The sequence below is a fragment of the Scyliorhinus torazame genome, chromosome 3 (genome assembly GCF_047496885.1).
Source record: "Scyliorhinus torazame isolate Kashiwa2021f chromosome 3, sScyTor2.1, whole genome shotgun sequence".
Classification (NCBI taxonomy): domain Eukaryota; kingdom Metazoa; phylum Chordata; class Chondrichthyes; order Carcharhiniformes; family Scyliorhinidae; genus Scyliorhinus; species Scyliorhinus torazame.
The window spans coordinates 89227737-89254328 of NC_092709.1; the positions used below are offsets into that span (position 1 = coordinate 89227737).

General features: G+C 48.3%; 1 protein-coding gene across 2 annotated transcripts in view; it reads right to left on the reverse strand.

The window, feature by feature from the left end:
• klhl2 (kelch-like family member 2) overlaps positions 1-26592 on the reverse strand; it is a 162241-nt gene that overhangs the window by 134071 nt on the left and 1578 nt on the right. The window contains exon 2 of one of the 2 annotated variants that reach the window (XM_072495939.1): positions 26243-26352. The exons of the other annotated variant lie outside the window; for it this stretch is intronic. Coding sequence (XP_072352040.1) covers positions 26243-26304 — 62 coding nt within the window. The 5' untranslated portion in view covers positions 26305-26352. The remainder of the gene's footprint in view (positions 1-26242; positions 26353-26592) is intronic. 2 annotated transcript variants of the gene reach the window in all.

The following is a 26592-nucleotide window of genomic DNA, read 5'->3' on the forward strand; positions in this document are numbered from 1 at the left end:
GCAGTAGATGTTGTCTATATGGACTTCAGTAAGGCCTTTGACAAGGTCCCTCATGGTAGACTAGTACAAAAGGTGAAGTCACACGGGATCAGGGGTGAGCTGGCAAGGTGGATACAGAACTGGCTAGGCCATAGAAGGCAGAGAGTAGCAATGGAGGGATGCTTTTCTAATTGGAGGGCTGTGACCAGTGGTGTTCCACAGGGATCAGTGCTGGGACCTTTGCTCTTTGTAGTATATATAAATGATTTGGAGGAAAACGTAACTGGTCTGATTAGTAAGTTTGCAGACGACAAAGGTTGGTGGAATTGCGGATAGCGATGAGGACTGTCGGAGGATACAGCAGGATTTAGATTGTCTGGAGACTTGGGCGGAGAGATGGCAGATGGAGTTTAATCCGGACAAATGTGAGGTAATGCATTTTGGAAGGTCTAATGCAGGTAGGGATTATACAGTGAATGGTAGAACCCTCAAGAGTATTGAAAGTCAAAGAGATCTAGGAGTACAGGTACACAGGTCATTGAAAGGGGCAACACAGGTGGAGAAGGTAGTCAAGAAGGCATACGGCATGCTTGCCTTCATTGGCCAGGGCATTGAGTATAAGAATTGGCAAGTCATGTTGCAGCTGTATAGAACCTTAGTTAGGCTACACTTGGAGTATAGTGTTCAATTCTGGTCGCCACACTACCAGAAGGATGTGGAGGCTTTAGAGAGGGTGCAGAAGATATTTACCAGAATGTTGCCTGGTATGGAGGGCATTAGCTATGAGGAGCAGTTGAATAAACTCAGTTTGTTCTCACTGGAACGAAGGAGGTTGAGGGGAGACCTGATAGAGGTATACAAAATTATGAGGGGCATAGACAGAGTGGATAGTCAGAGGCTTTTCCCCAGGGTAGAGGGGTCAATTACTAGGGGGCATAGATTTAAGGTGAGAGGTGCAAGGTTTAGAGTAGATGTACGAGGCAAGTTTTTTTACGCAGAGGGTAGTGGGTGCCTGGAACTCGCTACCGGAGGAGGTAGTGGAAGCAGGGACGATAGGGACATTTAAGGGGCATCTTGACAAATACATGAATAGGATGGGAATAGAGGGATACTGACCCAGGAAGTGTAGAAGATTGTAGTTTAGTCGGGCAGCATGGTCGGCACGGGCTTGGAGGGCCGAAGGGCCTGTTCCTGTGCTGTACATTTCTTTGTTCTTTGTAGTACAGTCAGTCAAATAAGAGCAGCCAGATGGACCCTTCTTTTGCAGGGACGGGACATCACTGTTAAAAGGACCAAGGCCCACACTTTCTTAACAGATAACCTACAGTCCCCAGGCACCCCCCCCCCATGAATGTGAAATCATCTCACCACACCACAACACAGGCCCCTTTCTTGCAAAAACCCCCCCCAGAAAGATAGGTAGTCCAACCCAGAGCCCCAAGCACACAAACACGTGCGAACCCATTAGGATATATGTGGATGGATCTTCCACAATATTAGAAGGGAAGCGCATAACAGGATGCGGCATTTACGTCGAGGACGCGCCCTCGAAGAAATAGCAAGAAAATTACCAGGACACTTAGGCGCACAGGCAGCAGAGCTTGCGGCCATCGCATACATAGTGGAACACCCAGATTCCTTCCCCAGCCCAGCAGACATATATTCGGACAGCCTCTATGTCTGCAACAGCCTTACGGAATTCCTACCCCTGTGGAAAGCAAGAGGATTTGTTTCCGCAGACAGAAAACCCCTCCCTTCAGCCCCAATGCTCCATCACATTCTAGAAAAAGCCCAGGGCAGGACTTTTGGGATAGTCAAAGTTCGTAGTCACCATCGTGAAAATGTAAAGGCCGACGCACTGTCAAAAGCAGGTTCCAGGCACAGATACTTTTGGACACTCCCCGAGAGCGCACCACTGAATGCAGTTTAGGTCTCGCAGACTAATATTGAGGATTTAGTGCAGGTCCAGAAGCAGGATAGCAATCTCAGGGAGATTTTAAAAGGAAACTATCCAGCACCCTATGATAGATTCAAAAATGCACTGACCGCACATGACGGTGTGGTGTTAAAAGACACCCTTTATGTGGTTCCTAAACAGGACAGGAATCAGCTCATTTGTTTGTTCCATGACAGTCATGGACATCAGGGAATTGATCCCACTACAGCCCACCCCAGGCAGCTCTGTTGGTGGCAGAGTTTAAAAGACGATGTAACTCACTACGTTGAGAATTGCATTATCTGTGCCCAGAACAATCCGGACAGATATGCCAAAAAGGCTCAGCTTAGTCACACCCGACCCGTTAATGGCCCCTGGACTAACCTCCAAATTGATTGTATTGGACCATTGCCCCCTTGCAGGAATGGTTATAAATATGTACTCGTGGTGATAGACATGTTTACAAAATGGGTGGAAGCATTCCCATCCAGAACGAACACAGCAAAGACCACAGCCAAGATTTTAACCCACCACATTTTTACGAGATGGGGACTGCCCCGCAGCATTGAATCCGACCAAGGTTCCCATTTTACGGGACGTGTCATGAAGAACGTCCTCACGATATTTGCCATTACCCAAAAATTCCACATCGCATACCACCCCCAGTCAAGTGGTATCGTGGAGCATATGAATCGGACCCTAAAATCCACCCCCAGAAAAATGGTCCAGCAAAACACCACCACTTGGGATTCAGTCCTCCCTTTTGCGCTGATGTTTTTGCGAAATACGGTTTCAACATCTACAGGTTACACCCCACACACCCTCATGACCGGACTCCCCATGAAAGGCACAGAATTTTTATTGGGATTAGATTTGACCAGCCCCGAGGTGACGGCCCTCACACACGAGAAAGCAGTAGAACTGGTACAGCATGTTAAAACGGCTCAGCTAGCAGCTGCAGTGAAATTGGGCACAAGAAAGAAACAGAGCAAGGCCTGTTTCGACAAGACAGTACATGTGACTGAGTTCAGTGTAGGACAGCAAGTCATGCTCTCCCTATACAACCCCAGCACATTCCTGTCACCTAAATATTCGGGCCCGTACTCCATTGCGGACAAAGTCAGCCCTTCCGTCTACAAAATAAAGTATCCCAACGGAAAGACTGCATGGTTCCATATCAACCAGCTGAAGGCATATGGACCACAGTCGAAACACACACCACTTCATGCTCGACGCAGCAACCACGCCCCGCCCACAGCCAACGTAACCCTACCCCCCCCACCACCGCAAAAACACGTCCAGCCCAGCCACGGACTCAACCCCGACTCCACCCCCGAACTCTAGACTCCGCCCGGAACGCCCACAGACTGCAGCAGCAGCGATAGCAACTGTGACTCGGATAATAGCCACAGCACGCCTCCCTACTATCCCCATGCAACAGGACCCACACCCAGCGAATCGGACCACGATTCGAGTGATCCCTTCATGATCACTTTCCTGAACAAACCCCACCACCGACAACCAACCTACAACGATGACCCCGATTCCGTCCCCACAGAACTAGACACCACCTTTTGGCACCGGGATAACTCATACAGACTCGTCCGGAATGACGAGAGCGATCGCAGATCACACCATGCAGCCCTACCCGCCTTGATACACTCGAGAGTTTGGCATCCGGGAGAAGATGACGACTTTGAGTCTGACTCCCAAAACGAGAACCCCTTTGCGACCCTGTTCGCAACCGATAACTGGGGTGTCCAGATGATGTTTTAAAAAGGAACCGCTTGGGAGAAAACGGTGTCCTTTCTGATGGAACCTGCAGCATGTTTAATGTTGTTTGTAGTTGTATTGTTAAATGTTGTATGTAAGACCGGAAAAACATTTTCACAGCCCCACGCCACCACCCTTCTGACGCCCACTGGCAGGAAGAGAAACTAGTTTGGCCCGGACGCTAGTTCAGAGGAACTAGTTTGTCGACAGAAACACAGACCCCCGTTCGTAACTGCCCTTCTGGTTCGAAGGAAGAACCAATACGGCAACCCCCCCACGATGACTACATTTCTTGCCCGTTCTTGTCAGTTGCTCAGGCAGTGGAGAAACGGCATTGGGACCCGCCCTGCCTGGGAAACCCCCCCTCTGGTCAGCTACACTCGGCTAGAGCACACACGGCATTGGTCACCGTCCTACCCGGGGATTCCATCCAAATCTTACCCGTTGCGGCCCATACGTACCTCATTTCGGCAATTTTCGTTCAAAAAGCTTTTTGTTTCAGGTGACCCTTAGGTTGCAACCCTATGCTATTTACATCCTCAAACATTTGGATGGTAAATCGCACAGCCTGTGAGACGGCTCGCACTGGTTCAGTATTTGTAAGTGTGTCTTGTCCGAATATTCAGTTTTTTAAAAAATGAGGGAGTCACACATAGTGACAAATTGTAAAGGGATAATTGGCACTGAAGGACAGACATACTAACAGACAAGATATTAAACCAAGATAGTAACAGACACTATGCTTGATCCCACAGAACCCCAGAAGCTCCAGAGACGAGAAGAGAAAGAAGAAGAACCATGAGGACATCCTCAGTGTTGCTCATCACCCTACTGAACATTTGGTTGCGTGCGAACGCGAACCCCCTGGCCCCAACCCCCCCCCCCCCCCCCCCCCCCAGCCGTTAATGATTCACTTCCCCATAGTACCCAGAGCCCAGTCACAAGCGACACCACACCATCTTGGTGTGACAGGTTTATAACCTGGTACTCCCTGTCCTACTTGATAGAATCCCTACTAGTATTGGCGATACCCTGCTGCATCGTGCAGACTATTCGTCTGAGGAAATGGCGAAGGAGAGCCTACCGCGCTCAGTATATAGGATAAGATCCCCTATTTTCGGTTATGACCAGACCCCCGCGATCTATAATAAAGAACATGCGTTTGCGTTCTTTTTGTGAATAAAGAAATGTGTTTCATGAGCGATTGTACAATCCTGAGCTTGACTGCCAAGCCAGGAAAAATGTGAATAATGCTGCTATGATTTTGTTTGTGTCATTAAGGAAGTTAGTATGATTGAATGTTTGAGTGAGTGTAGTTTATTAGGGACAGTTAGAGGTACCGTTTTTCATATTTTGTAATGCATGTCCCTGTTTGACATAGCGCCACTTAGAATTGTCAGTTAAAATTTTCTTGCATAGTTATGGTCAGTGTAGAGGCCATAGAAGAGTGCTCGCTGGGTCAGGGAATGAAGAACAACGCAGTTATGTGATCCTTCACGCTTCGCGTTAGGATCACAAGGAGAGGGTAGCCACCTGGGTTGGCCACTTCCCGACGTAAAATGGAGAACAGCAAAGGCTGAAGGGAAATTCAGCCAACACAGGCAAAAAACTAGCAGGTGCAAGTTTACGGTGTATTAGACTCTGCAAAAACCCAGACAGCATCGATACAAGCAGCCATCTGCATAGTAATGTAGCAGCCATCTACATAGTAATGAGCGATCCCCAGGAACAATCGAAACATTTGAGGTGAACAAAGCCAAGCCAGACTCCTCGGCGCCAGCAGGAGCCAACACAAAAGAGGTTAACAGACACTTAAAGACCGCCCAACGATCAGGGAACAGCTCCAGTATTGGAGAAATCAAACCAAGCGATTGGAACAAAGTACAATCACTTGAAACCAGGTACGGGGTCCGCCCCGAAAGGTGGAAAGCCCCTGGGGACTATAAAGTAAAGCCCCCCCAAGTTCAAATCGTCCTTCTTGACAGGGTCTCTCAGCAACGCGAACCAACCCTTGACAGTGACCTGTCCAGCTGCCTCCAAAGAACGCAAGTCTCAAGTCAACGTTCGCTACGAGATAGGCGCTCCTAGCTACCAGTCCATACCAGCTTTTGAATCCCGCAGACTCAGAACCCGAACAAAAGTCAATTTGTTCCCCTGACCTAGTGGGCCAGTCCGAAGCGAAGTATAGGCCTGTTAGTTATAGAAATAGCTTAGAAAGTAGAGTTTATGCAATAGTAGCGATTTACTGTGCATAATAAATGTGCTTTGATTTGAATCTTACTAATTGGTGTATTGAGTTATTGATCATTACTTGAACTTGAACCTCGTGGCGGTATCATAAAGATACCTGGCGACTCTGGAGCAAAGATTATAAAACAGAGCCAATTGAAACAACCAAAAGTTCGCAACAAGGGCAGACAGCGAACATCAGATGCCTGCTGAACGTAATCATGACCCCACCCGGGGAGGAGACACCATCTACAGAAACCATAGATTCATCCTGCTGACAACAGATGCCACCTACAAAACGTAGAGAAAAGACGAAGGAGTATTGACAGTAAGGGACCTGTACGTAGACAGTAGAATAGCAACCCTGGGGGAACTAACGGAGAAGCTCTAGCTCCCGAAAGGGACCAAGCTCCGGTATTTGCAGCTAGGAGACTTCCTGCGCAATGAGGCTGCAGCATTCCCCCAGCCACACCTCACTGGAGAGACTGTTAGCGCAGGATGAATTAGGGGGACAGTAAATGTGCCGACATATACGGATGACTTTCAGAAGATGCAAGGACCCCACTGGAAGAGACACGAGAAAGATGGCAGGAAGAACTAGGCATAGAGATATGGGGAGGACTCTGGAGCAAAGCACTGCATAGGGTAAACCCTACCTCCTCATGCACAAGGCTAAGCCAGCGCAGCTAAAGGTGGTGCACAGGATGCACCTGACCAAGACACACATGAGTGGGTTCTTCCTGGAGTTGGAGGACAAATGCAAGCGGTGTCAGGGAGGTCCACATGTTCTGGGCCTGCCCCAAGCTGACCAGGTCCTGGACCGCCTTCTTAGAGGCCATGTCCAAGATCTTGGGGGGGAGGGTGGAGCCATGCCCTTTAGTGGAGGTCTTCATGGGGAGAGGGGCCAACGCCTTGACCTTCGCCTCCCTGATAGCCCGCCGGATATTGCTGCTCGGATGGAGGTCGGCAGCGCCACCCATGGCCGCAGACTGGCTGTCTGATCTACAACGAAGACGCGGGCCCACAAGCAGCACTACAGCAACACGCCCCAAGAGAAGGGCAGAGTCCTCAGATGTGGCCTCACCACCTTCGGTTGGCCTCATCTGGAGGTGCAGTTGCTGGGACCCGAGCCCCTCCCCCCACCTCAGGTGACATTGAGGGCGAGGGGGGGGGGGGGGGGGGGGGGGGGGGTGTTCTTTTTATTTTGTTTTTTCTGTTAACCCACCGGTCACAATCTGTAAACATTAACCACTCTGGCAAGATGCATGCCGCAAGTGTATAGTTTAATCGCCATTGTGCCTAGGTTGAATTCAAAGATGTGTAATATTTATTCCTGTTATTTTGGTAGAAACGCACAGGACCATTATAAAACAAAACCTGACAAGGAAATACACAAGGAGATTTAGGCAGCTCGCCAAAACAGTCACTTTTAAGGAGCGTCCTAGATGTAGAAGCGGAAAGGATTAGGGAGGGAATCCTTAGTGTCTTGGCAGCTTAAGGTCAGTAGTGGTGCAAGTGAGATCGAGGACATTCAAGGGGCCAGCAATCATATGGACAATGGGTGAATCGCACTTAATGCTAGTAAGAACATTGAGCATCGTAGTTTTGGATGACCTCAATCTTACGGTGGGTAGGAGCAGGTCAGCCAGGACATGTTCAATTAGTCAAGTCTGATCACTGTTCCTTCAGCATCACTGGGTCAAAGTTCTGGAACTCCCTCCCAAACAGCAAGGTGAGTGTGTTCACACGAGATGGATCTTGGTGGTTCAAGAAGGCAGCTCACCACCATCTCCTCCAGGACAATTAGTGATGTGTAGTCATAAATGCTGGCTTTGCCAGCAATAAACGTATTTTAAAAAACAGACACCAGAGGTTGCCTGGTTTTGCTTCAGGCAGTTGCCATGGAGATGGATTCAGTCAGTGGCTGGCAAATGGAATTTGTGATAGGAAACAAAGATAATGGCTTCTACCTTCTTAATATTTATTTAGTTAGAGGAAATTTCTGCATATCTAGTACCATACAACAGACAAGGGACATGATTTAACAGGACAGAAACAGAGTTCCGTTTAGCAGGGTGTGGCACCGAGAATTACACTATTTAACGGCACTTTGCCGTTTCTTTTAGCCTCGGCGAGGAATGGCCTGCCGAGGCCACACACCATTTTCTGCACTGGCAAGTGCAAGAAGAGTGTTCATGGATCGGGCCATCATTTTTAATAGCCGCCCCGATATTTCAACCCTCCTCATCATCCCCACTGCGGCCGGCGGACTACCCCACTGCAACCAGCGTACCTGACGGGGTCCTCAAAAACCCTTCCCTCCCCTCATCCCACCTCTTAAGGACAAGACACCCCTAGGCCTGATCCCTGGCACAGACAGTCTGGCTCCCACCAACCCCCAACACTGCCTTGGCTACACTCCTCACGCCCTGCTTTCTGAAAGAACTCTATTCCATTGTCTTTCTCCATCATACATCCCCTTACCGAGGATTTTTCCTCCACAATAGTTGAAAAGACTCCACCTTCTCCGTCTCAACACTAGAGTTCAACAATTTCACGTCAAAACCAGTTTTAACGGACAGCAGTTGTAGGTGATTTCCCCACCGTCTTTAGCTCAATAATTTATTTCTTTAGTTGCCTCATTAACATCCTCTTTTCCATGGAAAGTCATCCCTCTTTTAATCTCTCCTGCCTTCCACCCTTTCAACCTCTCCCCCTCCTACTTGCTACCAGTTCCATCTAGGTCAGCGACATGAATCGTTAACTCAGTTGCTCTCTCCACAGATGTGGCCAGTTCTGCCAACATTTTCTGGGTTTTTTTTGGATTTCCAGCATCTGCAGTATATGTATGTCTTGCAAAAAGATATATGGATTTATTGTTAAAAGATAACAACTGAATCAGTGGTTAATCAGAAAACACTTCATTGCCCTGCTTCCAGAACTGCTGTAGAGATCCAGAGCAAAAAACAATGAGTTAAATTGCTGGTGGCACATCACAGGAAATATTTATTATGTATTGTTGTCACCCTTAAATGTTATCTGAACATTTAATATAGAAAAAAAATATTTTTTGATAATCTATTGCACTGTTAAATCTCTATACACTTGCACTGTTAAATCTTTCATCAAAGTCAGAAATAAGTCAATTATGGACGCTATAAAAACCTACTGCATCGAAAATAATCCAACCTGTGCAGATGCCGATGTGTTTAAAGCCCCTTTTAGTTTTTTTATTACATTTTCACAAAGCTGCGCCGTCACAAAAAATGTTTCTTTTTAATTTACTCAACTCGTAGGTCATCCTCAAGCTTTAAATAAACTGAAATAAATTCATGATTCATCACACCCTTCTCTCCCAGTATTCCAAAGCGATAATTCCCCCCTCGGCAACAACCTGCATCACTCGGTCACCCCCAACATCAAGTAGCTGAGATACAACATCTACCATTTTACCTCCTTCCTTTGTACCCACCAGGGTCCCCATCACACCAGCAAAGTGAAAATGACTTATCTGCACGCCTTTCAATTTAGTAGATCATATCTGCTGCTCACAACATGGGTCTGTTCTGCACTGAGAGGGACCAAACATATCGGGTGCTGAACTCCACCACTCAGTCCTCAAGCTCGACCATGAGATTCCAGTCGCTTGTTATTTTAATTCTCTACTCCCTCTCTGACCTTGGCATTCTACACAACAGCGCAGCTCAAAGTTCCAGGGACAGCACGTCCTAACTTCCATGTGACCTGAAACAAAGGTTTTTGATTCTATCTCTGCTTGCAAGATTTTGCACCATTTTGACTATGCATTAATTGGGTGCAATGTGACTCCAACGTTGTGCAAAGCTACACCTAGAGTCTCCACTGGGCCAATTCAATCAGCTGGACACTTTGCACACTTAGTATTCAATTCTATTCAACGTTGAGGAAACAATTCATCCCACTCGCTCTTTCAAAACAATAAAAGTTAGTTGCCTCGGAGTGGAACATGTGCAGAGCATCTTAATTGTAAAACTCAATACACACTGGCAGTAAAACTTGGGTGGGTCGCTTGGCTGTGTCATTTTGACTTTGATATCAGTAGTGTACTAGCGGTCTATATAGATTCCATTTTACTGTGGAAGTGTTTATGTATTATAAATGCACCAGTCTGCTGCACAGAGAGACACCCCTGCAGTTAAGCACCATCTTCAGAGCTCACATTGGCCCATTAAGTTTTAACATTTCCTTCCTAAGAACTCTCTTTTAAGGACATTCATTAGGTGTTGTTTTCTGAAAGGATGCAGGTGAAAATAAATTGTAAATCACATTCAAGTTGTAAAATTCTAACATAACTAATGCTTTATTTGAATAAGACTAAAGTTCTGAATGAGGATGTATTTGCCTTTTTAAAAAGTGATTAATTACTGGACTTGCGGTGGTGTCATGCAAGAGGAAGTCGCACGTTGGGTAGCTCCTGCTCGAGGCTTCATTTTTTAGAATCTAATGCCCGGTCCCAGGGACAATTTTTCGACAAATAAGTGCAGGAAGACACAAGTAAGGAGGGAGATGTCCAAAAACCAAAAGAAAGCCGTGGTGAAGAAGGGGACGAGTGAAGGTTCACCACTGAGCGAAAGGGTCAGCTTGGCAACTGGAAAGCTGGGTCGCTGGGTAGGGCTGCACTGCTAACAGCAGAAAAGACACAGCGGTTAGCACTATGGCTTCACAGCGCCAGGGTCCCAGGTTCAATTCCCGCTTGGGTCATTGTCTGTGCGGAGTCTGCACGTTCTCCCAGTGTCTGTGTGGGTTTCCTCCGGGTGCTCCAGTTTCCTCCCACAGTCCAAAGGTGTGCAGGTTAGCTAGACTGGCCATGCTAAATTTCCCTTAGGTTAGTTGGGGTTGCTGGGTTACGGGGATAGAGTGGAGGTGTGGGCGTAAGTAGGGTGCTCTTTCCAAGAGCCGGTGCAGACTCGATGGGCCAAATGGCCTAAATTCTATGACCGAGGTGATGGTCGTGGAGTATAAAAAACAGTTTGCAAAGCAGATGGAGGTGATGAGGAAGGAGATGATGGTAGCAATGAAGTTGAAGGTGGAAGAGGCGATTGCCGCAGTGAAGGCGGCAGTGTTGAGGTGCGGGAGCAACCGAAAGGGGTGGAGGAGGCCTTGTTGCAGCATAGTGATCAGCTCATCTCGATGGGCGAGGAGCTGCAGAGGCTGGCGGAGGCCAACGGTCTGCAAACGAAGGTGGTGGACCTGGAAAATAGATCTAGGCTGCAAAATCTGAGGATCGTGGGCCTGCCTGAAAGGATGAAGGGCCCAAGTCCGACAGAATAATTTGCCTAGATGTTGGGGGAGGGGGGAGGATCGGTCGTTGAGGCCTAATCCAAAGGCGAATGGGCCAAGAGTGTTGATTATTTATTTCCATAGGTACCCCGTGAAGGAGAAGGTCCCGAGTTGGGCGAAGCAGAAGCGGGAGGTGCAGTGAGTTGGAGCTGGTATACACATATAACAGGAGTTGGTGAGGAGGCGGCAGCCTTCGGCCGAGTGAAGACAGCACTGTATAACAGCGGTGTGCAGTTCAGTGTAGTCTATCTAGCTAAGTTGAGGGTGACCCACAACTCCAAAGACTTTTACTTCAAGACGGTGGAAGCGGTGGAGGCGTTTGTGAAGGCAGGACTGGGGCAGAAGTGAGAAACAGGACTGAGGATTGGTCTTGGACTGATTTTTGCAATGACGGTTTTCTGGGGTTTGTGCGTTTGCACTGGGTTGGTTTGTTTGAAGGGGATTTTGTTGCTCTCCTGGGACCAGGTAGGGGGAGGGGATTAGGGCCTGGGTAGTGGCCTCCACACTAGCAAACTCAACCTGGCGATTGAATGGGTGTGGGGGGGTGGCTGCGTCATTGGAGCTTGATCGAACAGGTTTCGATGGGCCTAGGAGGTGTGAAAAGTGAGGGGGGAGGGGGAAACCAATACTGGGCGAGGTGTTTTTAAGAGGAAGTGGATAGGGTGATTCTGGGAGGGAGGGGGATTCGAAGGCAACAAAGGGACGGGGCGAGCCAGGCCCAGTGGGCAGGGCCGGGGGGGGGGGGGGGGGGGGGGGGGGGGGGTACGGCGTTGACTGGGCTTATGAGGAAAATGGGAGGAGTGGACCCATGGAGGTTCTTGCACCCAAGGGAGTATTCGTTTTTCTCCTCAGTTCATAAGGTTTATTCGTGGAGTTACTTTTTCGTAGTAGGGAAGGCATTGCTGGCGGGGGTTATGGGATGGGAGATGGATCACCGCATTGGGTGGTCATGGTCCTGGAGAAGGGGGTAGCGCCGGGACCGGGGTGGAGAATGGATGTGGGGTTGCTGGGGGACCAAAGCTTCTGTGAGGAGAAGATCGGGAAGGTGACTGAAGAGTAGGTGGGCTTTAACTGTACAGGGGAAATATCACAGGGGGTGGTATGAGAGGCCCTGAAGGTGGTAGCGATGGGGGAGGTAATATTATTTAAGGCCAAGGTGGATAAAAGGAGAGGGAAGAGCGTCAAAGGCCGATAGAGGAGATGGACACAAGGTATGTGGGGGATGCAGATCCAGCCCTTTTGAACAGAAGAAGGGAGCTTCAGACTAGCTTGGATTGGTTGTCCATGGGGAAGGCGGTATGCCAAATGAGGCGGGCGAGGGGAGCGATTTATGAATATGGGGAGAAGGTAGAACACATGCTGGCAGGGAGGGAAGCAGTGGCGAGGGAAATAGTCCAAGTGCGGGATAGGACGGAGAAACTGGTGGTGGCCCCGAACCAGATTCATAAGATGTTCATAAGGGCAGCACGGTAGCATAGTGGTTAGCACAATTGCTTTACAGCTCCAGGGTCCCAGGTTCGATTCCCGGCTGGGTCACTGTCTGTGTCGAGTCTGCACATTCTCCCCGTATGTGCGTGGGTTTCCTCCGGGTGCTCCGGTTTCCTCCCACAGTCCAAAGATGTGCAAGTTAGGTGGATTGGCCATGCTAAATTTCCCTTAGTGTTGGTCGAATGGGGTTACTGGGTTATGGGGATAGGGTGGTGTGGGCTTGGGTAGGGTGCTCTTTCCAAGATGGGCCGAATGGCCTCCTTCTGCACTGTAAATTCTATGAAATTCAATGCTTGAGGAGTTCTATGAAAATTTGTATAGGTCGGAGTTCCTGGACGGATTGGAGTGTACGAGGCTGGAGGAGGAAGACAGGGCCACACTGGAAAGGCGGTGGGGGAACAGGAGGTAAAGGTGACAATTGGGAGAATGCAAATCAGGAAGATGGCAGGGCAGCACCGCTTATGGTGGAGATGTTTGAGGAGGCGATAGGGAAAGGGGTGTTACCACAAACATATGGGCCGGCCTCCATCTCCCTGGTATTAAAGAAAGATAAAGATCCAACGGAGCGTGGGTCATATAGGCCTATAATCTCTATTGAATGCTGATGCCAAGATACTGGCAACGGTACTGGCGGCTCGGTTGGAGGGGTGCCTCCCGAAGGTGATAGGGAGGACCAAACGGGGTTTGTGAAAGGAAGGCAGCTATTTTCAAATATTAGGAGGATATTAAATGTAATCATCGGCTAAGGGAAAGAAGACGGAGGCTGCGCTGGACACAGAAAAGGTATTCGATCGAGTAGAGTGGAGTATTTGATGGCGGTTCTTGAGAGGTTTGGCATTAGGCCAAGATTTACGGAGTGGGTATGGCTATTGCATAAGGAACTGATGTCGAGTGTCCGAGCAAACAGCACGAGTTCAGGGTACTTTGTTCTGCACTGGGGACCAGGCAGGGGTGTCCTATGTCCCTCTGCTATTTGCATTTGTGATAGAGCCGTTGGCCATCACTTTAAGGACCTTGGAACTGTGGAAGCATAGAATTTTTTTTTTTTTTTTTAATATACAGTGCAGAAGGATGCCATTCGGCCCATCGGGTCTGCACCGGCTCTTGGAAAGAGCACCCTACCCAAGGTCAACACCTCCACCCTATCCCCACAACCCAGTAACCCCACCCAACACTAAGGGCAATCTTGGACACTAAGGGCAATTTATCATGGCCAATCCACCTAACCTGCACATATTTGGACTGTGGGAGGAAACCGGAGGAAACCCACGCACACACGGGGAGGATGTGCAGACTCCGCACAGACGGTGACCCAAGCCGGAATCGAACCTGGGACCCTGGAGCTGTGAAGCAATTGTGCTATCCACAATGCTACCATGCTGCCCACATCAAAGCAGACATTGCAAAGGCCACGATGCGCGCTATCGACGAGTCCCTCCATCGACGTGTCCCTCCCCTTCCAGGTCGAGAGCGATGCGTCCGACGTAGCTCTGGCCGCCACCCACAATCAAGCAGGGAGACCCGTGGCCTTCTCCCGTACCCTCCATGCTACAGAATTTCACCATTCCTCGGTCGAAAAGGAGGCACAAGCCATAGTTGAAGCTGTGCGACACTGAAGGCATTACCTGGCCGGCAGGAGATTCACTCTCCTCACTGACCAACGGTCGGTAGCGTTCATGTTTGATAATGCACAGCGGGGCAAGATAAAGAACGACAAGATCTTGCGGTGGAGGATAGAACTCTCCACCTACAACTACGAGATCTTGTACCATCCTGGGAAGCTAAACGAGCCTCCCGATGCCCTGTCCCATGGCACGTGTGCCACCGCACAAGTGGACCGTCTCCGAGCCCTCCACAAGGACCTCTGCCACCCGGGGGTCACTCGCTTTTTCCACTTCATTAAGGCCCGCAACCTGCCCTACTCCATCGAGGAGGTCAGGACAGTCACCAGGGACTGCCAAATCTGCGCGGAGTGCAAACCGCACTTCTACCGGCCAGAGAGGGTGCACCTGATAAAGGCTTCCCGTCCCTTTGAACGCCTCAGCATGGACTTCAAAGGCCCCCTCCCCTCCACCGACCGCAACACGTATTTCCTGAACGTGATTGACGAGTACTCCCGGTTCCCGTTCGCCATCCCCTGCCCCGACATGACCACTACCACTGTCATCAAGGCCCTCCAGGGCATCTTTACACTGTTCGGGTTCCCCGCGTACATACACAGTGATAGGGGGTCCTCCTTTTATGAGCGACGAACTGCGTCAATTCCTGCTCAGCAAGGGCATCGCCTCCAGCAGGACGACCAGTTACAACCCCCGGGGAAACGGGCAGGTAGAGAGGGAGAACGGAACGGTCTGGAAGACCGTTCTACTGGCCCTGTGGCCCAGGAATCTCCCAATCTCCCGCTGGCAGGAAGTCCACCCGGCAGCCCTCCACGCCATTCGGTCGCTGCTCTGTACAACTACCAATCAAACACCTCATGAACGTCTCCTTGTTTTCCCCAGGAAGTCCTCCTCCGGGACCTCGCTCCCAACCTGGCTAGCGACACCTGGACCCATCCTGCTTCGGGAGCACGTGCGGGCGCACAAGTCGGACCCTTTGGTCGAGAGGGTCCACCTGCTGCACCCTAATCCCCAGTACGTCTACGTGGCGTTCCCTGACGGCCGGCAAGATACAGTCTCCCTCCGGGACCTGGCGCCCGCCGGAACCCCACGTGCACCTGAACCATTACCCCCTCACCCCCCACAGCACCCCACTGGGGGGTTGGTCCTCCCGCCGCTCCTACCTAGGCCATCCCACCCACCGACGCTCCCTACAGGCGCCCCCCTCTCGGGTCAACCATTTGCCCCACCAGCGCCGCCTAGGGGTGTCGAAGCTGCCATGGATGACTAAGCCACGCTCCCGGAGTCGCAGATGCCCGGACCCCCACCAGGATCACCACCGAGGCTCAGATGATCCAAGAGGACGACCAGACCACCCGTCCGACTGATTGCTACACTGTAACTGTACATGAACACTGACTGTATATATCTGCCACACTTGTAAATACTCACGGTACCTCCATATCTGATCATACCAGGTTAAATGCAATTGCAACCACTGGCCACCACCCCCGCCGGATTCTTTTTTAACAGTGGGTGAATGTGGTAGTATCAGGTATTGCAGTACCCGAGAGACTGTAGACCATTGGGTAAGCCTAGCAGCTTGCCATTGGATGTTTGGTATGTGACTCTGCCCTGACAGGCAGGGTATAAGAACAGTGCCGTCCCAGCAGCCCTCATTCTGTACCAAAGCTGCTGGGGAACAGATCTAGTCTATTAAAAGCCTTCAGTTATGACACAACCTCGTCTTAGAGTTTAATTGATCGTGCATCATCCACTAAGTTGCTGAAAGTGTGAACCATTCATAACACAATGAGGGACACTGGAACCTGAATGCTTAGGGCACCAACAGACCTCCTTAAGATTTAAGGATTAGGGAAATAAGCACAGGACAGGAAGGTATGAAGAAGACAGTGAATTCAATGTCAGATCAGGCCCAGAAAGATTCAATAAAAAGGAGAGCAAAAAGGAAAAATAAGAAATTATAAATATAAAATCGCACCAAAAAAATAATAGCTGAAGGGGTAAGTCTTCAATAGTTAATTCACATTGCCAGGGAGTTTGATTAGCACTCATTGCCGCTTTACAACTAGATTAAAAGGATATTTTAGAAGGTAATGACTAGGCTTAGCTTTCTGTGGCAAGGTTAACAAAACAATTTGCAACAAAACAAAATGGCTGACAGTGAGCTACCATTTTTGTAAGGGAAGAGTAGTACCACTCTCATCAATTTTGGATATTCACTTTAAAAAAAATTTAGTATACCCAATTCATTTTTTTCCAATGAAGGGGCAATTTAGCATGGCCAATCCATCTACCCTGCACATCTTTGGGTTGTGGGGGCGAAACCCACGCAAACACTGGGAGAATGTGCAAACTCCACACGGACAGTGACCCAGAGCCGGGATCGAACCTGGGACTTCAGCGCCGTGAGGTAGCAGGGCTAACCCACTGCACCACCGTGCTGCCCTGGATATTCACTTTTAACTGCACATCAGTCCCTCATCTAAAGTAGCTCATTATTTGCGCATAAGTAACATAACAACAATTATCCTGGTCATTATTTTGACAGGGAATTCTGACCAACCATGCTGTAAACTTGTATTTTTTGTATGTGGTCTGTTTTTGTTAGCATTGTTATAATAATGCTTCAATTTGTCTGAACAGTCTATTTTGACTCTGCACTTTTATCATGTAACATGATATTGCAAGGTTATCTGAAAGGATTCTGTTTGCGAAGGTAACTGCTAGATCTGTAGTTGAATGGGGGGAGAGAATGTGAAACAGGGTGAGGGAATGGGGGGGGAGAGAATGTGAAATACGGTGAGGGAATGTGGGGGAGAGAGAATGTGAAACGGTGAGGGAATGGGGGGGGGAGAGAGGGAATGTGAAATAGGGTGAGGGAATGGGGGGGGGGGGGGGGGAAGAGAGAGAATGTGGAATGGGGGAAGAGAAAGAATGTGAAATGGGGGGGGGGAGAGAGAATGTGAAATAGGGGAATGGGGGGGGGAGAGAGAATGTGGAATGGGGGGAGAGACAATGTGAAATAGGGGAATGGGGGGAGAGACAGAATGTGAAATAGGGGAATGGGGGTGGGGAGTGAGAGAATGTGAAATAGGGGAATGGGGGGAGAGAGAATGTGAAATAGGGGAATGGGGGGAGAGAGAGAATGTGAAATAGGGGAATGGGGGGGGGGGGGAGAGAGAATGTGAAATAGGGGAATGGGGGGAGAGAGAATGTGAAATAGGGGAATGGGGGGAGAGAGAGAGAATGTGAAATAGGGGAATGGGGGGAGTGAGAGAATGTGAAATAGGGGAATGGGGGGGAGAGAGAGAATGTGAAATAGGGGAATGGGGGGGGGGGAGAGAGAGAATGTGAAATAGGGTGAGGGAATGGGGGGGGGGAAGAGAGAGAATGTGAAATAGGGGAATGGGAGAGAGAGAGTGTGAAATAGGGGAATGGGGGGAGAGAGAATGTGAAATAGGGGGAGAGAGAATGTGAAATAGGGGAGAGAGAATGTGAAATAGGGGAATGGGGGGAGAGAGAGAATGTGAAATGGGGGAGAGAGAATGTGAAATAGGGGAATGAGGGAGAGAGAATGTGAAACAGAGGAATGGGGGGAGAGAGAGAATGTGAAATAGGGGAAAGAGAGAATGTGAAATAGGGGAATGGGGGGGGAGAGAGAGAATGTGAAATAGGGGAATGGGCGGGGGAGAGAGAATGTGAAATAGGGGAATGGGGGGAGGGAGAATGTGAAATAGGGGAATGGGGGGAGGGAGAATGTGAAATAGGGGAATGGGGAGAGAGAGAATGTGAAATAGGGGAATGGGGGGAGAGACAATGTGAAATAGGGGAATGGGGGGCGGAGAGAGAATGTGAAATAGGGGAATGGGGGAGAGAGTATGTGAAATAGGGGAATGGGGGGGGAGAGAGAATGTGAAATAGGGGAATGGGGGGAGAGAGAATGTGAAATAGGGGAATGGGGGGAGAGCGAATGTGAAATAGGGGAATGGAGGCAGAGAGAGAATTTGAAATAGGGGAATGGGGGGGTGAGAGAGAATGTGAAATAGGGAAAAAGAGAGAATGTGAAATAGGAGAATGGGGGGAAGGGAGAGAATGTGAAATAGGGGAATGGGGGGGAGAGAGAATGTGAAATGGGGTGAGGGAATGGGGGAGAGAATGTGAAATAGGGGAAAAGACAGAATATGAAATAGGGTGAGGGAATGGGGGCGGGGAGAGAGAGAATGTGAAATAGGGTGAGGGAATGGGAGGGGAGAGAGAGAATGTGAAATAGGGGGAGAGAGAATGTGAAATAGGGGAGAGAGAATGTGAAATAGGGGAATGGGGGGAGAGAGAGAATGTGAAATGGGGGAGAGAGAATGTGAAATAGGGGAATGAGGGAGAGAGAATGTGAAACAGAGGAATGGGGGGAGAGAGAGAATGTGAAATAGGGGAAAGAGAGAATGTGAAATAGGGGAATGGGGGGGGGAGAGAGAGAATGTGAAATAGGGGAATGGGCGGGGGAGAGAGAATGTGAAATAGGGGAATGGGGGGAGGGAGAATGTGAAATAGGGGAATGGGGGGAGGGAGAATGTGAAATAGGGGAATGGGGAGAGAGAGAATGTGAAATAGGGGAATGGGGGGAGAGACAATGTGAAATAGGGGAATGGGGGGCGGAGAGAGAATGTGAAATAGGGGAATGGGGGAGAGAGTATGTGAAATAGGGGAATGGGGGGGGAGAGAGAATGTGAAATAGGGGAATGGGGGGAGAGAGAATGTGAAATAGGGGAATGGGGGGAGAGCGAATGTGAAATAGGGGAATGGAGGCAGAGAGAGAATTTGAAATAGGGGAATGGGGGGGTGAGAGAGAATGTGAAATAGGGAAAAAGAGAGAATGTGAAATAGGAGAATGGGGGGAAGGGAGAGAATGTGAAATAGGGGAATGGGGGGGAGAGAGAATGTGAAATGGGGTGAGGGAATGGGGGAGAGAATGTGAAATAGGGGAAAAGACAGAATATGAAATAGGGTGAGGGAATGGGGGCGGGGAGAGAGAGAATGTGAAATAGGGTGAGGGAATGGGAGGGGAGAGAGAGAATGTGAAATAGGGTGAGGCAATGGGAGGGGAGAGACAGAATGTGAAATAGGGAAATGGGGGGGAGAGAGAATGTGAAACAGGGTGAGGGAATGGGGGGGTTGAGAGAGAATGTGAAATACGGGAATGGGGGGGGAAGAGAGAGAATGTGAAATAGGGGAATGGGGGGAGAGAGAGAATGTGAAATAGGGGAATGGGGGGGGGGGGGGGGGGGGGGGGGGGGGGGGGGGGGGGGGGAGTCCCAGTGGGTTAGAATGGAGGAGGGTCTGTGTAGGGGGTCGGAGTTAAGGGCGTTGGCAACGGCACCACTCCCAATTGTCCTGGACATGTACTGGGAGTCCAGTGGAGGTGGTGGCACCACTGAAGATTTGGAGGCAGTTGCGGCACCACTTTAAGTTGGGGGCTGGGTCAGGGGAGATGCCGATCAGGGAAATCACAGGTTTGAGCCGGGGAGGCTAGATTGGGAATTTCGGATATGGGAGGAGAGGGGAATCAGGGTATTAAAGGACCTGTTCCTGGGGGGACGATTTGCAAGGTTGGAAGAGTGGAGGGTGAAATATAGACTGGGACAATGGGAAGGGTTTAGGTACCTGCAGCTCCGAAACTTTGCTGGAAAGGAGTTACCTGATAGCGCTGACCCCCTCATTGTTGGAAGAGGTATTGAAGACGGCAGAGGGAATGGAGAAGGGGGTGGTGTCGTGATCTACGGGAGGATTTTGGGGAGAAGACAGGGTGTCCATGGAGGGGATTAAAGCCAAGTGCGAAGAAGAGTTGGGGGCGGTGAAGAAGAAGGTCTCTGGTGTGAGCTGCTCCCAAGGGTGAACGCCTCAACCTCATGCGCGAGGTTGGGGCTGATACAGCTGCAGATTGTGTATAGGGTGCATCTCACAAGGGCGAGGATGAGCCGATTCTATGAGGGAGTGGAGGAAGAATGTGAACGTTGTGGGAGGGGCCCCGCAAACCACATACATATGTTTTGTTCCTGTCCGAAGCTGGAGAGGTATTGGAGAAAGGTTTCAGTATCATCTCAGGGGTACTAGCCGTGAACTTGGAACCTGGGACCCTAGAAGATATTTTGGTGTGTCGGACCAGCCGACCTGCAGGCGGGTGCAGATGTTTTAGCCTTCCCCTCGCTGATTGCCTGTAGGCGGGTCCTGTTGAGATGGATGTCAACTTATCCACCTTGGCTTGGCGGGGGAACCTACTTGAATTTCTGACTCTCAAGATTGTGAAATTTGAGCTGAGGAGGATGAAGGAAGGGTTCTACAATTCATGGGATTGTTTGTTGTGCACTTTCCAGAATTGGTTTCCATTGAACATTGGGGGGGGGGGGGGGGTATTGTTGTTTTGATTGCACTGTTTACTGATTGACCGTTAATTTTTTACCTGGAACACACGGGCGGATATTTTGGTCTGTATATTGAGGGGGGGGGGGGGGGGGGGGTCCCAAGAACTCTCACTGGGAAAAGTGATGCGCGTATATATATGCATGTCTTCTTTTTAAATATATACACTTGTAAAATAAATGTTAAAATGGAAATTATATTTGAACAGTCTCCCCTTTCAGTTCTCCCAGCATTGCCCTCTCAATCTTTGATTGAATTTAAACGTTTTGATTTAAGTTCATCAGCTTGACAAGTTGGGCACAGGATTGAGATGGTTGTCGCCTCAAACCCACCCCATAACAGCACACATTTTAGGGTGATTCCCACACACGATCGTCCGTTATCCTTTAAATCAGATGTTAACCCGAGACTTGCTTCATGTGGCAAGTCTGGGGCTGGTTTAGCACAGGGCTAAAGAGCTGGCTTTTTAAGCAGGCCAAGGCAGGCCCGCAGCACGGTTCAATTCCTGTACCAGCATCCCCGAGCAGGCGCCGGAATGTGGCGACTAGGGGCTTTTCACAGTAACTTCATTTGAAGCCTACTTGTGACAATAAGCGATTGTCATTCATTTCAAGTAGGATGAGAATACAAGGGACTGGAATTCATGATTCAGCTACATGAAGCTCTGGTTAGACACCTGGAATGCTGTGAGCAGTTCTGGGGATCACATCTTTGGAAGGTGACGGGGCACTCATGAATTATTAGGATTTAACACAGCCAGGGTTGTATTCCCTGGGATTTGGAAGGTTTATGGGGTAAATTGATTGAAGTTGTCAAGAAATTAAAGAGGAACAGGCAAGGCAGATAAAGAAAAACTATTTTTTGCTGGTTTAAAGAACCCTATTGTTTCTTGCCCTGTTCGCACAGGGCATAGATGCTCTGCAAACGATACTGCACTGGATCAGAAAGTCTGTGTTCAAAAGCCCACAAAAGGTCAAAGGGGCAACTGTCAGAATAGCTAAAGATGTGCACCATTCCTTCAACATTGACCTCAAAAACCTGACCAGTCATTCGAAGCACATTTACATCATTTAGGTTCTTTTACGGAATGGCAACCGGTGACGAGTGGTGTCCCGCAGGGTTCAGTGTTGGGGCCACAGCTGTTCTCTTTATATATTAACGATCTAGATGATGGGACTGGGGGCATTCTGGCTAAGTTTGCCGATGATACAAAGATAGGTGGAGGGGCAGGTAGTATGGAGGAGGTGGGGAGGCTGCAGAAAGATTTAGACAGTTTAGGAGAGTGGTCCAAGAAATGGCTGATGAAATTCAACGTGGGCAAGTGCGAGGTCTTGCACTTTGGAAAAAAAGAATAGAGGCATGGACTATTTTCTAAACGGTGACAAAATTCATAATGCTGACGTGCAAAGGGACTTGGGAGTCCTAGTCCAGGATTCTCTAAAAGTAAACTTGCAGGTTGAGTCCATAATTAAGAAAGCAAATGCAATGTTGTCATTTATCTCAAGAGGCTTGGAATATAAAAGCAGGGATGTACTTCTGAAGCTTTATAAAGCATTAGTTAGGCCCCATTTAGAATACTGTGAGCAATTTTGGGCCCCACACCTCAGGAAGGACATACTGGCACTGGAGCGGGTCCAGCGGAGATTCACACGGATGATCCCAGGAATGGTAGGCCTAACATACGATGAACGTCTGAGGATCCTGGGATTATATTCAATGGAGTTTAGGAGGTTGAGGGGAGACCTAATAGAAACTTACAAGATAATGAATGGCTTAGATAGGGTGGACGTAGGGAAGTTGTTTCCATTAGCAGGGGAGACTAGGACCCGGGGGCACAGCCTTAGAATAAAAGGGAGTCACTTTAGAACAGAGATGAGGAGAAATTTCTTCAGCCAGAGAGTGGTGGGTCTGTGGAATTTATTGCCACAGAGGGTGGTGGAGGCCGGGACGTTGAGTGTCTTTAAGACAGAAGTTGATAAATTCTTGATTTCTCGAGGAATTAAGGGCTATGGAGCGAGAGCGGGTAAATGGAGTTGAAATCAGCCATGATTGAATGGTGGAGTGGACTCGATGGGCCGAATGGCCTTACTTCCGCTCCTATGTCTTATGGTCTTTAGTGTACTGGCCAACATTCCTCCATCAAGCACAACCAAAACTGATTAATCATTGATTTATTCTCAGAGGGTTCTTTTTTCACTGTTGCAAGTAGAATACGTTTGGATTAACAGTCATTCCTTGCTCATCTGCAATTTGCATGTGTTTTGTACTGTCTACTCTTGGTGTGGGCAGTTTGAGCACTGACTGTGGGACGTTCATAAGAGTTGTATGGGAGGGTGTATATGCCTTTCCTAACTAAATACGTAACTGGACCATTTTTAAAATGGCTGTTGTGACACAATGTTGAAACAGTTCTCTCACTACACAGATGAAGAACCTTTTTAAATGCCTACTATAATTGTGCTCTGAAATAAGGGAATTAACTGTTCAATGCACCACAGAAAAGATTGAACAAAATTTTGGATTTCCATACAATTCGCTGGCAGCTTTATTAACAAAGCAGGTGGCAATGAGCTGAGAATGGAACATACTGAATCTTCCAAAACAAAAGCAAAATACTGCAAATTATGTAAATCTGAAATACAGCAAGAATAGAAAATGCTGGAAATACTCAGCAGATCAGGCATCATCTGTGGAGAGAGAAACAGTTAACCTTTCTTCAAAACTGGGAATGTTTAGGGATGTAACAGCTTTTAAACAAGGCAGAGGAAGGCATGGGTGAGTGGGTGGAGAGAAAAGAACAAACAGGCTGGAAGGCAGGTGGGAATAAATGACAAAAGGTTTATGATCCAAAATTGTTCAACTCAATGTCAACTCAGAAAGATTATATTGTACCTAGTCAAAAGGCGAGTGTTTTCCCTTAAGCTTACATGAGAACAGTGTGGGAGGCCGAGGGCAATAAGGTCAGAGTGAGAGCGGAGAATCTTAACTAACTCCCAGAAAGCTTGGTTCTACTTGTGGGCTGGCGGGGGTGGTCTGCAAAATAATCACCCAATCCAGATTTGGTCGTCACCATGTAGTGGAGACCACATCGCAAGCAGCGAATACAATGTACAGTACAGGAAAATTGCTGTTTCAACTGGAAGGTGCATGGAATTTTGGATGGGGAGTATTATGGGCCAGGGTTTAGAGAACACCAAAGTATATCATGACCGACAACTTTTAATAGATTTTGGTTATGGGGAGCACAAGGGCCCACTTTACAGGTGTGATGCAACAGAGATCTAAAGTATTTTTTTCACAAAAACAATGTTTATTCTATGAATCCAGTTAACATTTTATAAACCCACAGTAAACATCTTGCCAACTGCCAACACTGATAACCCCCCAAAAAGATGCAGTACTCTATAGGTAACCCTTAGTAACTTTCCTAACAACATCCATAAGCCAAAACACTTTTTAACAAAGACAGAAGATTTGAATTCTCTACAGAACCAGGTATTACTTTGAAATCATCAAGTGATCTGGAAACATTCTTTAGCATGAAGAGAGAGTCCAACCGAAAGCGAAACTGAAACACAGAGCCAAAACAGTTCCCACCTCAAAGTGAAAGTACAAAGCAGAATCACAGTCCAGCTCCACCCACACAATGACATCACTGCAGCCATTTGATAAAACCCACTTTTCTTAAAGGGACTCTCACATGATAGGAGGAGGAAGTATAATTGTAGGTGCTGCATCACTAACACTTGTATGAGAAGGTACCCTGGGAAGGGGACAGAGTGTTAGGGGTAATAAAGGGTGGTCCAGGGTGTCACGGAAAGAACAGCCCCTACGGAATGCTGAAAGTAAAGGGCGGAGAGATGCCACCGGTAGTGGCATCAAGGTGACCAACTCTCACGGAGTAAATTAAGGGACCCCCTACCATGGGAGTCTCGGGTGGGTGCTGCCAAAACTAAGCAGGGCGAGGGTGTCTGCCAGAGCCATTAAGAGTGTGCAAACAGGGGGAGAGTGGATATTGCACATGCGCATATTTAAAGGTCCAGATTGCAGGACAAACAGCGTCCCAACACCATGCAACCTGGAACAGTGGACTCAGATATGAGAGAATCCTGTAAAATAACAATACAGGAGAATCCTGTAAAATAATGATCAGCTGGTGGCCCTGGGTGACATGAGATTGCAAATGACAGAGGATGACCTATTGACTGTAGAGGTTAGTGGGGTGCAAGGAGAGGGCCAGCGAATGCTATTAGGGTATTGGAGGAGGAAACAGGCCGAGAGCAGAAGAGCGAAAAGCAGGACATGCCAGCATCACTGGTATGAACGGTTGCATCGGCAGAACCAAGACAATGGAGATGGGGACTCTGGGAGAATATAATAAGAGTTCTTGCAGGAAGTGATGTGTGAGGAAGTGCAGACAAGGAAGCTGTGGGAATCCGTGAGCTTATAGTGAATATTCACTGATTGCCTCCATTTCTGGGGATAGGCAGGAAAGTCTAGGAAGAAAGGGGAAGAGACAGATGAAGAATTGAAGGTGAAAGAAGGGTGGAAACTGGAGACAAAGTTGATGAAAGTTTCCATATCTGGCGAGGGCAGGAAATGGTGCCAACAGTCATCAGTGTACCAGGAAAAGAGCATGGGCCCCCGAGTGAGAATGGAACAAAGAATGTTCCATAAATCCCACCAAAAAAAAAAAGGCAGGCAAATCTAGAATTCATACAGGTTCCAATGGCAATACCTTCCACTCGGGAGAAATTAAACAACTTCTTAACTCTCCTCAGTGTGAGAAAAGTTCAGTCAGGTGGAGGAGAGTGGTGGTGTGTGAGGACCAGTAAGGCCTCTATTCAGAAAGAACCAGAGAGCTCTCTGGCTGCCTTGATAGAGAGATTGGGTATCCATCTTGAACAGGAGATGGTTAAAACCAGGCAACTGGAAACAGCTAAAGTGGCGAGGGACATCAGAACAAGGCCGGCGGGGGAGAAAGAGTCAAGATAGGAAGAAATCAGTTCTGGAGAACTAAAACAGGCTGGAATAATGGGTCTTGTGTATGGATCCTGGGAAGGAAGTAAAAATGGGCTGTTTGGAAATGGGATCGGTGAGATTGTAGGCTATGGTGGGAAGATTTCCAAAGATGATGTCAGTGACAGTCTTGAAAGAATAGTTTAATGTTAAGTGATGGTGTCATGCTTCAATGGGAACAGCATCTCTCATCTTTTGTTTCAAGCTCTTGAATTTTCTGGGCTCAATTTCAGATCATAACCGCTGCCTAATATTTTTCGACAGCAGCAATTGGGAATAAGGAGTCCGCTATTCCCACTTATAGCTCATCTAAACCCAGCCTCGGTTTCTTTACTTGGCCCATTGCCATCATCCCCTCTGTCATCCTATCACATATCTTTGTTTGTTCTTTGCTCCCCTCCCCCACTTTCCCTGCCGACATCTCGAAGAACTCCCAGCTCTAACAAAAAAATTAATCACCGACCTGATGTTCACTCGATTTCTCTTTCCAGAGATGCTGCCAGACTTGCTGAGAATTTCCAGCATTTTAAGAGTTAAATTGGGATGGACAGATAATCATTTTGATAGTCAACTCTTTTTGGGGAAAAAACATAAACGAGAAGAAATATGAAATTGACTTTAAGTGCAAATTACAACTGATAAAAATATATGTCTGCTTTATGCCACGACCCCAGAAAAACTGTAATAGAACCCAAGACCCCCGTCCACAACGTGCTTTGCAGAATTGTCTCAAATCTCAATACAACATATCTCTATCAGCTTATTGCATGCAGTGACCTTTACAAAATTTATATTCAGAATTATATTTACTGC